General features: G+C 36.2%; 2 protein-coding genes and 1 long non-coding RNA gene across 7 annotated transcripts in view; 1 reads left to right on the forward strand and 2 right to left on the reverse strand.

Annotated features, from left to right (window-relative positions):
* Window positions 1-3,180: 3,180 nt before the first annotated feature.
* Window positions 3,181-4,326, forward strand: LOC123865780. The gene is made up of 2 exons (XM_045907012.1): window positions 3,181-3,240; window positions 4,003-4,326. Exons 1-2 carry the CDS (start codon window positions 3,181-3,183, stop codon window positions 4,324-4,326), a joined length of 384 nt encoding a protein of 127 aa, XP_045762968.1.
* A 4,450-nt stretch (window positions 4,327-8,776) lies between these two features.
* On the reverse strand, window positions 8,777-10,512 carry LOC123865748. The gene is made up of 2 exons (XR_006796039.1): window positions 9,699-10,512; window positions 8,777-9,656 (listed from the first exon to the last, which is right to left on the reverse strand). It is a non-coding gene; the product is annotated as an uncharacterized LOC123865748 (long non-coding RNA).
* A 941-nt stretch (window positions 10,513-11,453) lies between these two features.
* Window positions 11,454-14,778, reverse strand: part of LOC123865745 — a 112,369-nt gene continuing 109,044 nt past the window's right edge. For all 5 annotated transcript variants that reach the window (XM_045906962.1, XM_045906965.1, XM_045906963.1 and 2 more), the window contains one exon: window positions 11,454-11,833. The gene's annotated coding sequence lies outside the window, so the exon portion shown is untranslated. The remainder of the gene's footprint in view (window positions 11,834-14,778) is intronic.

A 14,778-nucleotide genomic window follows, 5' to 3' on the forward strand; every position in this document is an offset into this window, starting at 1 on the left:
AGCCGTTTGGAAGTTATCAGCTCTTTTCTGGTTTTCTTATTACTTTTATCCCAGGGCCCCCAGAGGTTACGTATTTTCTGACAACGGAAATATGTACGATTGAGTAGTGTTAGTAAGTACTAAGAAGGCATGCCTAGCCTACCTGCTAGCTTGCTTAGACGGCCAATTTTCAGGTATCTGATAATCAAGGTACATAAAAACATTACTTACCTCACGTAAATTCTCCAAACTGATTTTTACGTATATTTTAGGCAATATCCTTAAAAATAAGTCGCCAATACTCCCAGACACTTCCCGCGTCGGCCGTATTGCTTTGCAGACGCTTTAAAGCTCCCAAAATAAGTAATTACTTAACTGCACGTAAATTCTGATGCTCCATTTTTATATATGTCCACCAGCCAACTATTTTAAAACCTTTTACAAGAAGACAGACCGATCCAGAGGGCCAATCATCCCCTAAATTCAATTTTAATGCCTCTGTGAGTTTGAGCGCGAGGGCATTATCTACGCGCATGAGACTGAGTGAGACATGTATTAGGATATATTGACTTCTCTCTCACTCTCTTATAGTTTACTTATGTCAATTAATTATTAATATTAAAAAAAATCAGCTAAAAATTAAAAAAATTGGAGAATTTACGTGAGTTAAGTAATGTTTTTATGTACTTTGATTACCTGATACCTGAAAATTGGCCGTCTAAGCAAGCTAGCAGGGCTGTATGTAGGCATGCGTTCTTAGTACATACTAACACTACTCAATCGTCCACATTTCGTTCGTCAGAAAATACGTGACGGCTGGTGGCCCTGGGATCTTTCACTATTGTAACAGAGGTTCATAATATTATGTCAATTGACAAATGTCAATAAGATGGACGTTGCCTAGATACATAATTATTTATTTGAAAATAATGTTTTGGAAAACTCCAATACTTTGGATCGTAGGCGCGGAGTTTCTAATTTATAAAATATATTAATCACAGTTAAACGAGAAAACATCAATTCAATTATAATATACAACAGTCAACCAAAGGCCACGAACAATCAACCCAAACCCAAACCATAGTCAAACTATTTTTAGGGTTCAGTAGGTATCTGTAGAGAAAAAAAAGATGTAGCCTCGACTGTTGTAGTCGCGTAGGTGTGCATGGCACCATTAAATATCGTAGAAGGCGATGACCCTCCGCGCGGCTGAGGTTCCCGCATCGTAGTCGCTTTGTCGCGCAGGTTTGGATGATGCATTAGGCGCACCTTCTTTATATTTTATCTGCTTGAACTCTATTTATTTTGACAAAATACGTTAAAATTCATCATCATCAGGATCAACCCATCGCCGGCTTACTACTGAGCACAAGTCTCCTCTCAGAATGAGAAGCTACCACACTGGCCAAGCACGTATTGGCACACCTCACGCACCTTTGAGGGAGCATTATGGCCAACTCTTAAGCATGCAGGTTTCCTGACGGTGTTTTCCTTCACCACTTCGTTGTCTGTCTGTGTGTCATCTTTCAAGAGAATCAAAACTTATAAATTGGGTACTTCCCGTTTACGTAGAATCATGAAAGGCAGGTAGCAATATCTTATAGGCCAAGCACTCTACTCCTGTGGCCCAAGTAAACAGAAAAATCCGACAACTGAATTGTCATTACATAAAAAAAAACTTGTACGGAACTCGTCATGTGTGAGGCAGACTCGCACTTGACCGGTTTTTGAAAGTTATGTCAAATAAAAATTTTACATGCAATAACAAACAAAATGAAATAAACGCCACTTTATTCCTTATTTCATCGGGTGAAAGTCGATTTCAATTTAATCGTAGGTATATCGTTATATATTTCGTTTTGGTCGTGTTAAACTATGTGAGTCATTCAGATATTTCTTGACTTAGTGATGTTCGGTCAAAAATATTTTTAACGTATTATAACGTATAATTAACATAACATTGATGTTACTTTTGAAGAGATATTAGCTGCCTTATTGGATTTATATTATTATAGAAATTGGGTTTTAGAATGGCACAAATAAACGGTAATTTATGCATAAAAGTTTAAAAAGCGTGAAATAAAAATTAAATTAAAAATTTAAAAAACCCCCGACACATAAACCTCTAAAAAGTATAAAAATAATAGGTAAGTATGTATGGGCCCTTTAAGAATAGTATAACTAGTAAAGTTTTTATCCAAGCGTTCGTTGCGTCGGGGGACCGCTAAAGACTATTCTTTCTACAACAGATGACTTTCATAGTTTATGATAGATAGCGGTCCCTCGACGCAACGAACGCTTGGATAAAAACTTTACTAGTTATACTATTCTTAAAGGGCCCATACATACTTACCTATTATTTTTATACTTTTTAGAGGTTTATGTGTCGGGGGTTTTTTAAATTTTTAATTTAATTTTTTTATTATTAGAAACATTTAAAGATTGATATAAGTTAGGTTACCTACAGTTTTTTGGACCTGCCAAAAATAATATAAAGTAAAAACCTGTTATTTATATAAAAATGTATTTGCGTAACACGACCCAAGGATCACGTTACTACCGAAATAGTTTTTTGTTAACTTTTTTTACCTTTTGAATAATTATATATTATATTAATATCTTTGATGCCTTTCTTGCTACCGAAAGGAGTTGGATTCAATTGATGGTAAAACGATTTTTTTTCTAAATTAGCTTAAGCTTACCTACATCTGAATGCTTAGTTAGACTGCCTCAGGTCATCCCAACACGGGTCAGCCACCGTCAAACCTAGTGATTCAGTGCACCAGTAGGATTGTAGGATTCTGAGAACCTACTACCTAGGTATATTATCATCCAGAATGAACGGGGAACCTAAATTTTTCATAATGCATACGTACCTACTTATTTATTAATTCTAATCAGAAGTCAAGGGTAAACAAGAGAACAATAGAAATAACAATTATACATTATACATAACTTCTCACTATAGCTATAGCTATATTTGTTTCAGACACGATTCGTCTTAACGATAGCTAGATACCTGCCTAGATTGGTAAATTATAAACAGTCGTCATTCGGTGTTCCCCAGTCCGCACACGTACATACCAAGGTACGATACCTACCGGTCATCTTCGTCATTCATGTCGTAATCTTATCAAGCGATTCAAGTAACTATAACCATTAAAGTTGGCCAACTGAACTGCTTTGTAAAAGTTGCAGCCGATGACAGTGCGGCGCGGCGCGCAGTCTTGTGCAGACTTATTAAAAATGAATATTTTCTTAGTAAGTAACTATTTTGTGATTTATTTATTTATATATTTATTTGTCTGCTTGTACGGAAAATTCTTGATCGAAAAGAAATTAAGGGTAATGTCATGAGTGTGTGACGGGCTATAAGGAAGTGGTGCAGGTTTAATTTGTGTTTTAAATATAATATTAATGACATCTTAATTATTTGTTTTGTTAACCAGTTTTCACGGCGCGGGAAAAATTATTCAGTTTTTTAACAGGAAAATATAGGTTCGCTGAACTAGTCTGATGTGTGGGAATTTTATGTTAGTAGGGATGCAACTTCCTTATTTCAATCGCTGATATTATCAGCTAATACTTCACTATGATGTTACTTTTTTGCCACGTTTAATTATGAAACAACGATAAAAATACATTGTAGACCTAGATAGGCAGGCGCCTACCTCTACCAGCCTCCTAAGATCTCGTTCACACGGCATTTGCGTCATACGTTTTTTGCAGGATAAATCTAAGGCTCCAGCTACACGCGACTTCTTACCTGGAAGCTTATTTGCACAAGCCAGTTTGCGCAGTTAAGTGCGTGCGTGTGAATGGCAAGACAGTATCCCGCGTAGTTCCAAAAGCTGCTAAACATTGGACTGCGCAGTTCGGTCTTGCCTGTGCAGTTTTAACTGCGCAGACAAGACGGAGCGTGTAGCCGGAGTTTTAAGTACCGAATATGTAGTGTTTGTCAATTATTACACTAGCATTTTTATAGAATAGGGAATGTTCTAATTTTAAACATTTCTTTTTCAGCTGTCTCTATCAATGTGCATGCTGTTTTACCGACAGGCTGAAACGGCTGCACGCGAACAGGTGCCGGTGGGACCGATCGCAACTTTTATCCGAACCAACATCGTTGGCTTTCCAGTATTGCACGAATCACAGAAATGGGTGTTCGATCCCGACATCGCATTAAAAAGACGAAAGGAATTCATACAAGTGAATGGTGATAAAGGGGAAAAGTTAATAGAAAAATTAGGATTAGGTATCGATGATCGTAAAGAGGAGAGGTTGAAAAGTCAGCGGGAAAGAGACGAAGGTCATATCGGTGGGTTGAATTGGTTAAGAGACGATTAGGGAGTTGAGTTGTTTTAATACCCATATTTTGAAAGGGTTTTAGAGAAAAATATGTAATTAGAGGTATGTTTTGCAAGGTGTCGTCAAGCGCAAACTGAGGCGGATGTAACGCAACGCTACTTACGCATTGTCAAAGTCCGATTATAGGTACCTCTACCCACCTACTTATTTGTATTTAAAAGATTAAGTACATACTTAAATATTAGGAACAAATCATTAACGATTCACAGTAGATCAAAAGATATACAATGAAAATAAAGCTTGGGGCGCGAAAGTTTGGTAGGTAATAGTACAAATATAACCTAAACTTTTTAAACCTAATATTGGGTATGTTTGGGTAACTTATGATTACGGGGTCTATAGAGATTATTTTCTTTAAACACTGACGAAGTGAAATAACTTCGGCGAGAACTTCAACTCGTCTTAAAGAGGTGGAGACTAATTTATTAAATTCGAGTCGACATCAGTAACACCTACTTCAATACGTTTATTATTAATTAAGTTATTTTATTTCATTCATGTTTCATGGGATCTTTACCTCGCTTTTTAAAGATGAGATGTACTTTTGTATTTAAAATTTTTCTTATTTTTAAGTAAGTACTTAGGTACTTACTAGGAATCTAGAACGTACCTTCTTAGTAGCAAAAACTGTGCTAGTAGTAAGTAGTAATACTAGAGAGCAAGATAAAACAATCAAAAAAGGTGCTGTTATAGATTTAAGATGACATGACTTACTTTAATATACTTAGTTAATATGTATCTTCTTAAGTAAGTATTAAGAATATTCTTAATACTAAGTAAATATTAAGTAAGTACCTAAGTTTAAATAGTCACTTATTTAATATTTTGTTGTGGACATGTATTTTTCTAAAAGGAAATAATAATGTAACTGGTCCTCAGTTTAGATAAGCTTAGTCAAGGTTGACAACACGCTTCATGTAGGCACTGCTCTACTTAACGGCAAGCTCGATATTGTGGGTAGGTAAGTCTAGATTATTTTGGTTCTTTACTTACCTAGCAATTTCTTTTATTTAATTAGTGATAATACTTTATTTATTTAATTTATATAAATTAAATTAGTAAATAGGGCTAATCTGACATACCTACTTATTTAAAGGTTCTACTTTTCTTTAATGGGAATTGGTGGAAACATTTAACCTAATCATTAATTATATCTACCTATTTGTCATTGCTGTTATACGTAGGTATACAAAGAAAATAAATATATTTGAAAGATATTTGCTTACTTTTTTAATGTTACAAAAACTTCATTACTTACCTAAACGGTCTACCAACCTTTAAAATCATTCAATACAGGCTTCTTCGGAGACACTAGCGCTGACTAGAAAAAACCTTATGGAATCAAGTGCGTGCGGATTAAACAGCGCACAATTATAGCACCCGGAGGAGGCGTAAAATATCCCGGCCAAGAAGCTGCTATTCCTGGCGGCAATCAGTAGGTATTGGACTGGAGCTGTATATGGTGGTGATCACCATACCATAAATTGATAACGGCGAACGTGACACATGGTCTGCAAGAGTCCTGTACAACAACCAATGCCGAGAAGAAATTAAGAAGATTTACACCATTGCGTTATTATGTACCTACACCAATGCATTTTGTACGCGGTACTGAAATATGAACCCCTTTATTATTGCTGGACATAGGTTTCTTGTTGGGATTTCCTCACGCCACGATCTATCGCCGCCTGAATCCAGCGGCTCTCTGCAACTCGTTTGATATCGCCTGTCCGCCATTCTAGAACCTTGTATGTGCCCCGTCCATACTCCATTGCCACTTCAGTTTCAGCTTGGCAACCCATTGAGCTTATGTCGGTTACTTTGATTCCCTGATTCCTGATTTGATCACGTAGAGAAACTCGGAACTCCAAGCATAGCTCTATGACCCTACCCATGCGTATCTATTCTGATTTCGGTGCCAACAACTAAGTATACCAATTGCTATCGTGTATAGTAGAAAATACCAAACCAACTCCAATCCAAGGTCAATACCAATCTTGCGGACGGATGTAGACCTTGACCACACTCCCCCGATGAATATTAATAACACATAATTTAATACTTGCAACATCGGCTTTAATTGAATTGCACACCTCACGGCTTACCTTGATACACGCAATACACGAAAAGGAAAAATAAAACCACTAGCTGATACCTGTGCTGATATAACCTGTTACTTTCGACTTTTGCGATCTTTTGTCTACAGTATTTGCTATAGAGCAATGCGCTCTCATTGGAGTAAATAAACCGCATAGCTAGTAACTGAAGCGATGCGACCGCGATGTTTTGTCCTATACATTTCAACAGAAGAATTATTGGGAGATTGGCAAGGGACCTACTTCGTCATTCGAATAAACTTGTACCACCAATAACAAAATTTATAATTTTTAGGGATCCGTACCTACTTCAAAAGGAAAAAAATAGACCCTTAGATAAAGGATCACTTCGTTGTCTGTCTGTCGTGTCTTTTGTTTTAGATATTTTCTTGTACGATGGTACGAAACCCTTCGAGTGTGACCAGTTTTTAACTTTTAAAGAAAACCAACATAAGTTCAATGATATGCGAAATGTAAGTGCATATTATAACCATTAAGAAAATCTAAATATAGGCGAAGAGCCACCAATTGCGATCGCAGATTTGGATTGATGACAATTCATTATAAAATTTTGATGATAATGATTTTCATTAGAAAAGTTTACACTCAGAGGAATAAGATGAGCTTGTTCGAGCTTGGATGAGCTTGGATTTAATTAGGCGATTTTTTTAAGTAAATGTTAAAGTTAATGTTTGTTTGTCTGTCTCCCTGTTCCTATCCATGTACCTATGCGTCCGCGCATCGTTCACACAATTGAGTTGAAAGTTCGTAGGTAAGTACCTACCCACTTACGGTTATTGACACTTCCATGAAGATTTCTGACATAGGTAATACAAACCATTGATTAATTAATTATTTATCAAACAATACGTGGTGCTTGAGGCGCATTGCAGCACATGCCGAAAATCATCTGGTTTCGATATTTTTGAATCTCTTCTAGATAAATCAGATAATGAAGCGTACAGGAGTTCGTCCTGTACGGGCGTTTCTGCCGCTGCTCCCACGTCCTGGGCACATTTTGTAGATCGCTGAGTTATCTATATGTTTTTTTTTTTACATTGAGCGAAGTTCAAACAAAATCGCAAGCATCTCATCAGAGATATTTCGTTCCACAGAGTTCCATACATTTTATCTTCAGAGCGTCCCGTCCATGTGCTCGGTGACCCTTGCTATAATCTAGTCCTTAAAATAATTATTCTGAATGGTTTATTCCTAGTCTTCGAAACATGCATGGTGCATTCTCAATTCGAGGCATTTTACTTATCATGGCAACTTTGCTTTAATTTTAAAAGAGGCGTTTTTGCTCTTAAAATTGTTTTTGCATTGTTCACTGCGGCATATTGGCATCGCCAAGCTTGCGGGAACAACTTGGAGGAGGCTCGACCAACACCGAGAAGAATGGCCTGCACGTGAGGACTGAGGAGGCCTATGCCCAACAATGGATTTCTAAGAGCTAACAAAGAAGAATGTAGTATAGAAGCAGGCATTATTTTGCGGAAGTCCATGACATACAAGATACCAAAAGCTTAATTTGCTATAACCCGCCAAACTAAAGAAATCTGTATGATGCAACATGCAGCATGCGACATGCGCCACCTGCCCTACCACTGCAGGAAAAGCCAGCCACCAAGCAAACCACACGTACCACCACCACGCAGCATCCCACAAATCCCAACACCACTCGACGTACGTTTCGCCCCGACACCGGAGCATCCTCAGGAGATGTAGACCTTACAATGCCTAATTGCAAAGAGGTAGGTAAGTACCCCTTACCTACGATATCATCATCAACAACCCCTCTCTGCTCCTTACTGATAGCGGGTTTCCTCTCAGAATGAAAAGGATGTAAGCCATAAGCTACCACGGTGCGGTGGCCAATTGCAGATTGGAAGACTGCACACACCATTGAGCACATTATGGAGAACTCTCGCGTAAACAGATTTCCTCACGATGTTTTTCTTCCCCGTTAAAGCAAGTGATATTTAATTGCTAAAAATGCTCATAACTTCCACAAATTAGAGATGCGTACCCGGGAATGAACCTCAAATCTCATGTACATAGATGATGCCCACGACTTCATCCACGTGGAATTAGGTTTTTAAAAATCTAGGTTTTCCGGGACAAAAAGTAGCCTATGTCCATTTCCGGGCACAAGCTATCCCTGTACCTATAAAGTTTGGTCAAAATTGGTTATATGGGTGGGTCTTGAAAAACTAGCAGACAAATAGACACACTTTCGCTTTAGTATGTAGTGAGTAGTAGGTACCTACCTCCCTACACATAATTATCTTTTAGTAAAAATTGTAAATTATGGTTTAATGAAACTTGGCTCGTAAAATCATTTCGTTTATTTCGTAAGAATTACAATATCAAGACTCAAAACTTATAATAATAATGACGTGTGATAAAAAGTTTCCTATCAAATTACAAGGAATCAAACAACTAGTTAAATCTAAAGTATATTTGGAATACAATTTAAAAAAATTAATGAGTGCGGGGCTTTTTACACCTACCATCCCGGGTGCCACCGATGAACGATATTACATTGGTAGGTAGATTATCTACTTCCACTTTTATAAGTCACATCAGCAAAATTCTTTTGCGCAAAAAAACGCAACCTAACGCTGACTAAAACAGAATGTACATCAATGAAATACAGACCTTATTGCTTGACGTTAAGGTTTTAAACACAAGAACAATAGAGACTCATGCTATCTCGCTCATACCGCGCGTACAAAACATGGCGCGTAGGCGAACCAATAGCGGACGGACTCGCGCTATGATTTGCTGAGATGAGATATTGTCGTGCCATTCAAAAATAAGGCTTCTGCGCAGGTACATCAGCGTAACTTATAAAAGTGGTAGTAAAAGTGTGTGTCTGCGACACCGCTAGTGAATGAATCTGTTTTCTTCATTTTATGTAACTAATTACCTATTTTAAAAGCCAAGATGTCCTGATGTCCTAATAAATGTAATAAGCCCCGTATCTCATCCCGAAAATAGACGTCTTATTAGAGTTACGTTATCTATTACAAAATTAATTAGAAAATTTAACTTCGTACTTGAAGGAGATAGGATAACAAGTCGTTTTGTTTATTGAATACACTTAAACATAATTTAATACGATAAGCCAGTCGAAGTTTCAAAATTTACTTACTTAATCTAAAAAGCCAACTATTTTGAACCTCCAAGTGACGTATCATAATAACTTAGCTCTTATATTTTATTGAAAGGTATAGGTACATACATTGTTACATCTAAATAGTTAATAATAAAAGTAGCATTAGGTATGTACCTAAACATCTTTTAAAATGATTTCACTTAGTGATGAATCACAAATATAATCGTTGTGAAAAATAAAGAATAAAAAAATCAATATTGTTGGTAGGTATAGTTTCAATTGTGTCAATTATTGTTTAAGTGAAATAATTCAGGTATAACGCATGCAATTGCCAATTAAATAATTTCTTACCAAAATGCCAATTAAACAAATTATTTATCAATGAAATCATTATAACAGCCAAACGTTTTAAAGTTAACTTAAAATCTTATTTTGTAAAAAGTTTAAGAACCTGCTAAACATGATATTATTAGAGTGATTCGGGTTTTTCTGGTAAGTAAAGGTACAATTTTAACCAGGAGAATCTAGGTAAGTTGAACGCAGGTCCCACAGAAAGTATTATACTTATTTTGTGAATAAAATAGAATAATTGTATGTAAGTATAGATTTAAAAAATCTGTAACCTATAATCTAGTAAGAAAAATTATTGGCTATTGCAACGCAAGATTTAAATGCAAACTACTAAAAAATGACGTTGACTATATTCTATCTAAAAATACCAAAGTTGTGACTTTTGTTCTAAATTTATTTTATGATTAAGGTACACATAACGACGAAGAATGTGCATTAAGCGATTAAATTACTTAATAAGGCACCTTGATTTTTTGGTTTGTATTTCGTGAAATATAATTTTTATATGAGAAAATACAAGCTTTACGGCCGATCTTGGGAAATATATTTCTATAAAAATAGTTACGTCCAACGACCTTTATGTTGTGTTGTACCTACTAACAAGTGTAAATTAAAAATTTATAACACCCCCGACGATCCAAAGTATCTGAGTTTTCCAAAACATCATTTTCAAATAAATAATTATGTATTTAGGCAACGTCCATCTTGACAGCTTGACATTTGTCTATTGACATAATATTATGAACCTAACGGTTATCTAACCTTCTTTTCTACAAGAAAACTAGAAAAGAGCTGATAACTCTTAAACGGCTGAACCAATTTTTTTAGATTATAGCTAAGAACACTCTCGATTAAGCCACCTTTCAAACAAAAAAAACTAAATTAAAATCGGTTCATTCGTTTAGGCGCTACGATGCCACAGACAGATACACAGATACACAGATACACAGATACACAGACACACAGATACACAGATACACACGTTAAACTTATAACACCCCTCTTTTTGCGTCGGGGGTTAAAAACAAGATGGGGCATTTCAAACAAAAAAATTTGTCGAGCTGCAACTTTTTTGATGCCCATTGTCATACTTTAAACAGCTCCATACAACATGATTTTTGTTTGAAAAGGCCCTTCTATAGGTATTAATTTAGTTCAAAGGTAACGTATAAGGGCTTGTACACAAAACTGCGATGCGACGTCGCATCGCAAAAACCTGCGAGCTCACACTTGCGATCTTGCGATCAAGATCTTGCGAATTGATTCGCATCAAATTCGAAGGAATGGGTGACCTTATCACGGAAGGGAGACGCCTTGCCGCACAAATCGCATCGTAGCAATTCGTGTCGCAACTTTCTGTGTTGCGAATTCGCATCGCGTCGCATCGCAGTTTTGTGTTCAGTCCCTAAAACGGTAATCAGCAATTTTATCATTTTCACAGTTCGTCATGATTATTAGGCGTTTAATGTTTATTATGCTTTATTGGTCAAATTCCTCAATCAGTATTAACATAATATCTATTATTTAGTAGGTAAGTAAGTACCTATTGTTTTATTTATTTATAGGAGAATCAAATTTTGTACAATAAAACATATTTTTGAGACTATTTTACAGTTGATATAAGAAAACAGGAATTCGTATAGGGCATGTGTTTGAAATCTTATGTGGATACAAAATTATTATTAAATCATTTAACTCCCGTTATCTAACCATTAAAATTAACATCAATTATACCGTAATATGGCATTACATTATAAATAAAATAATTATTCATTAAGGAGATCAAAATACATTTGATATTTTAGAGTACAATCGAATGATTTTTTCATAAGTTTTCTTTTGACTCGTTGCAGTTTCGTGGTCGTTCGCCGTTCTTCTCATTTTGGTCGTCGCCTTGTCTTTTTTGTACAACGTGGACCTGCAAAGTAGAACATAAATCAAATATTAGAATATACTTAGTAGGTAATTTTTTGTAAACGGGGGGCGGGAAATCTTACAATTCCTAACGACCGAGGCAAGACAATGCAAGATTTTTATCTACCAAAATTCTCTTGGTGGCCGCTAAAGGCGGCTTGAGTGCGAGGTTCCTAAAACTATTTTGAAACCAGGTTACAGGCAGTCAGGTACATAAATAAAATATATGATTTTCACCACTATAACACAAACTTATATGAATCAGCATCTAAGTCTCTACTGCTATTAAATTAACAAGGATTCAACAAAGTTGTTTTTAAAACAACTTTGTAAAGGTGACATCGGTGAATCAGGTTTCTCTTTGTTTATTGAGGAGCCCATAACAAAATATCTAATAATAAAAGCTCGTTTTTTCGTACATATAAAGTTGATATACCTTTAATGACATAACACTTTGACCTTTCGCGGCGGAATCGGCAGACGTACAAAAAAACTGATGACTCATATTTTAGGAGTAACATTGACATACAAGGCAGAATAATCGACTATCTTTTCCTATCATCGAGTCAGTGAACCTGAACTTTTATAGCTAATAGATCCGCTTGGTTTAAATTAAACTTGTAGTACTAAGTTTGTGTTGAGGTTCTATCAATATCTTGTTTAACATGGCTAATAACGTTATATTATACCTAATTATAGTCAGATGAGTCAGATTTAAATACTTCTCTAATTTCGATTAAAATTGGTTGAGTTTAAGTTTATAAGCTTTTTGGCATTATGTGACGCAAGCGATCGCAAAAACACAGAAAATATTCTTTTACCTGTAAATATAAAGGTTTTGGTTTTATTTATAATAATATAGGTATTCATTTCATCACGAATTGCTTAAGTAGTGTCAAAATTATTACTTAATGGAATAAGTACGCTGGATACCTACAGCTTGCTCCGAATTTCAGGTGAGTAAAGCCGAGGGCAATGGTTGACTTAGAAAAGTTGTTTATAAAGGGGTGTGTGGCATTGTTACAACAACGTATAGTCCAGTAATTCTGTAATATGAGATGGAAAGTTTTCAGAATGTTATGCAAATTGGTGTTTTTATAGATTTCGATGTGCTCTTTCCGAATTTTTATTTTGCCACCTCGTACCTTTGCCGCTCGCGCCGCCATCTTGGAAAAATGGCGCCCAAAAACAGTTTTTTCACGATAACTTCTTTCCCACTCATTTTACGATAAAAATGGCTATGTAACAATTAAACTAGTGACAATTTCCTACAATTTGTGTAGTCAATTTTTTTCGTAGCCTCAATAGTTTCAGCGTACGAGCGCCACAAAGCCCACTCCAACACTCGTTTTGGCCAAATAACTCATTTCCACCCCACCATGTGGTAGAGTGAGTGGCGTGATTTTTTTTTATGGTATCTCCAGGAGCCGGTAGTCACCTTCAATTTAAGCCATCAGTTCGACCAGAGAATACTAACACTCTTCAGAATTCTGCTCGAGATAAGAGTAAATATACTGCATCGCAGTTTCGATCTCACGTGCATATGAGCCTTTTTTTTGGGTTTTAAACCCAAAAGATGCCCATGGGACCTTATTACTAAGCCTCCGCTGTCATCCGTTTGCTTGTCCGTCTGTCCGTCTGTCTGTCAGCGTGCTGTATCTCATGAACCGTAATAGGTAGAAAGTTGAAATTTTCACAGAATGTGTATTTTTATTGCCGTTATAATAACAAATAATAAAAATTTCAAAATGGCCGTCATGAAAATAAAATAAAAAAGAGCATTGTTTCTTGTATTATGGTACGGAACCCTTCCTATGTGAGTTGGACTCGCACTTGACCGATTTTTCGGCGTCTCGAGAATGTTTATAATGTGGTCGCAGTCAATACACAATATCGCAATTCGTGCATGAAAAATTTTACCTCGCACTACAAACTAAAAAAATAAAAGAATGGGTCAAGTGCAAGCCCAACTCGCACACGAAGGGTTCCGTACCATCAAACAAGAAATAACATTACTTTTTTGTTTTTTTTTTTTCATGTCAGCCATTTTGAAATTTTTATTATTTGTTGTTATAACGGCAATAGAAATATACATTTTGTGAAAATTTCAACTCTCTATCTATTACGGTTCACGAGATACAGCCCGCTGACAGACAAACGGACGGACGGACGGACGGACGGATGACATCGGAGACTTAGTAATAAGGTCCCGTTGGCATCCTTTGGGTTCGAAACCCAAAAAAAAGGTCCATATTCACATGAGATCGAAACTGCGATGCAGTATATTTACTCTTATCTCGAGCAGAATTCTGAAGAGTGTTAGTATTCTCTGAACGAAGTGATGGCTTAAATTGAAGGTGACTACCGTCTCCTGGAGATACCATAAAAAAAAATCACGCCACTCACTCTACCACATGGTGGTGTGGAAATGAGTTATTTAGCCAAAACGAGTGTTGGAGTGGGCTTTGTGGCGCTCGTACGCTGAAACTATTGAGTCTACAAAAAAAAGTGACTACACAAATTGTAGGAAATTGTCTCTAGTTTAATTGTTACATAGCAATTTTTGTCGTAAAATGAATGGGAAAGAAGTTATCGTGAAAAAACTGTTTTTGGGCGCCATTTTTCCAAGATGGCGGCGCGAGCGGCAAAGGTACGAGGTGGCAAAATAAACATTCGGAAAGAGCACATCGAAATCTATAAAACCACCAATTTGCATAACTTTCTGAAAACTTTCCAGATAAGCCCCTTTTTGACGACCAAATTACTGGGCTAGTAGGCATATCAAGCGATTGCGTAGGAAATGACGTGTCAACAAACAAAATGGTTCCAAACTATTCTAAAGAGATAATGGTAGGCTGAAAATATTAACATGGGTAGGTATTTGATTACTTACCTACGCCTCCGTTAAATTAATCATCAAAAAAAAATCTGAATTCAAAAATATTTATT

The sequence above is a fragment of the Maniola jurtina genome, chromosome 5, assembly GCF_905333055.1.
Source record: "Maniola jurtina chromosome 5, ilManJurt1.1, whole genome shotgun sequence".
Classification (NCBI taxonomy): Eukaryota; Metazoa; Arthropoda; class Insecta; order Lepidoptera; family Nymphalidae; genus Maniola; species Maniola jurtina.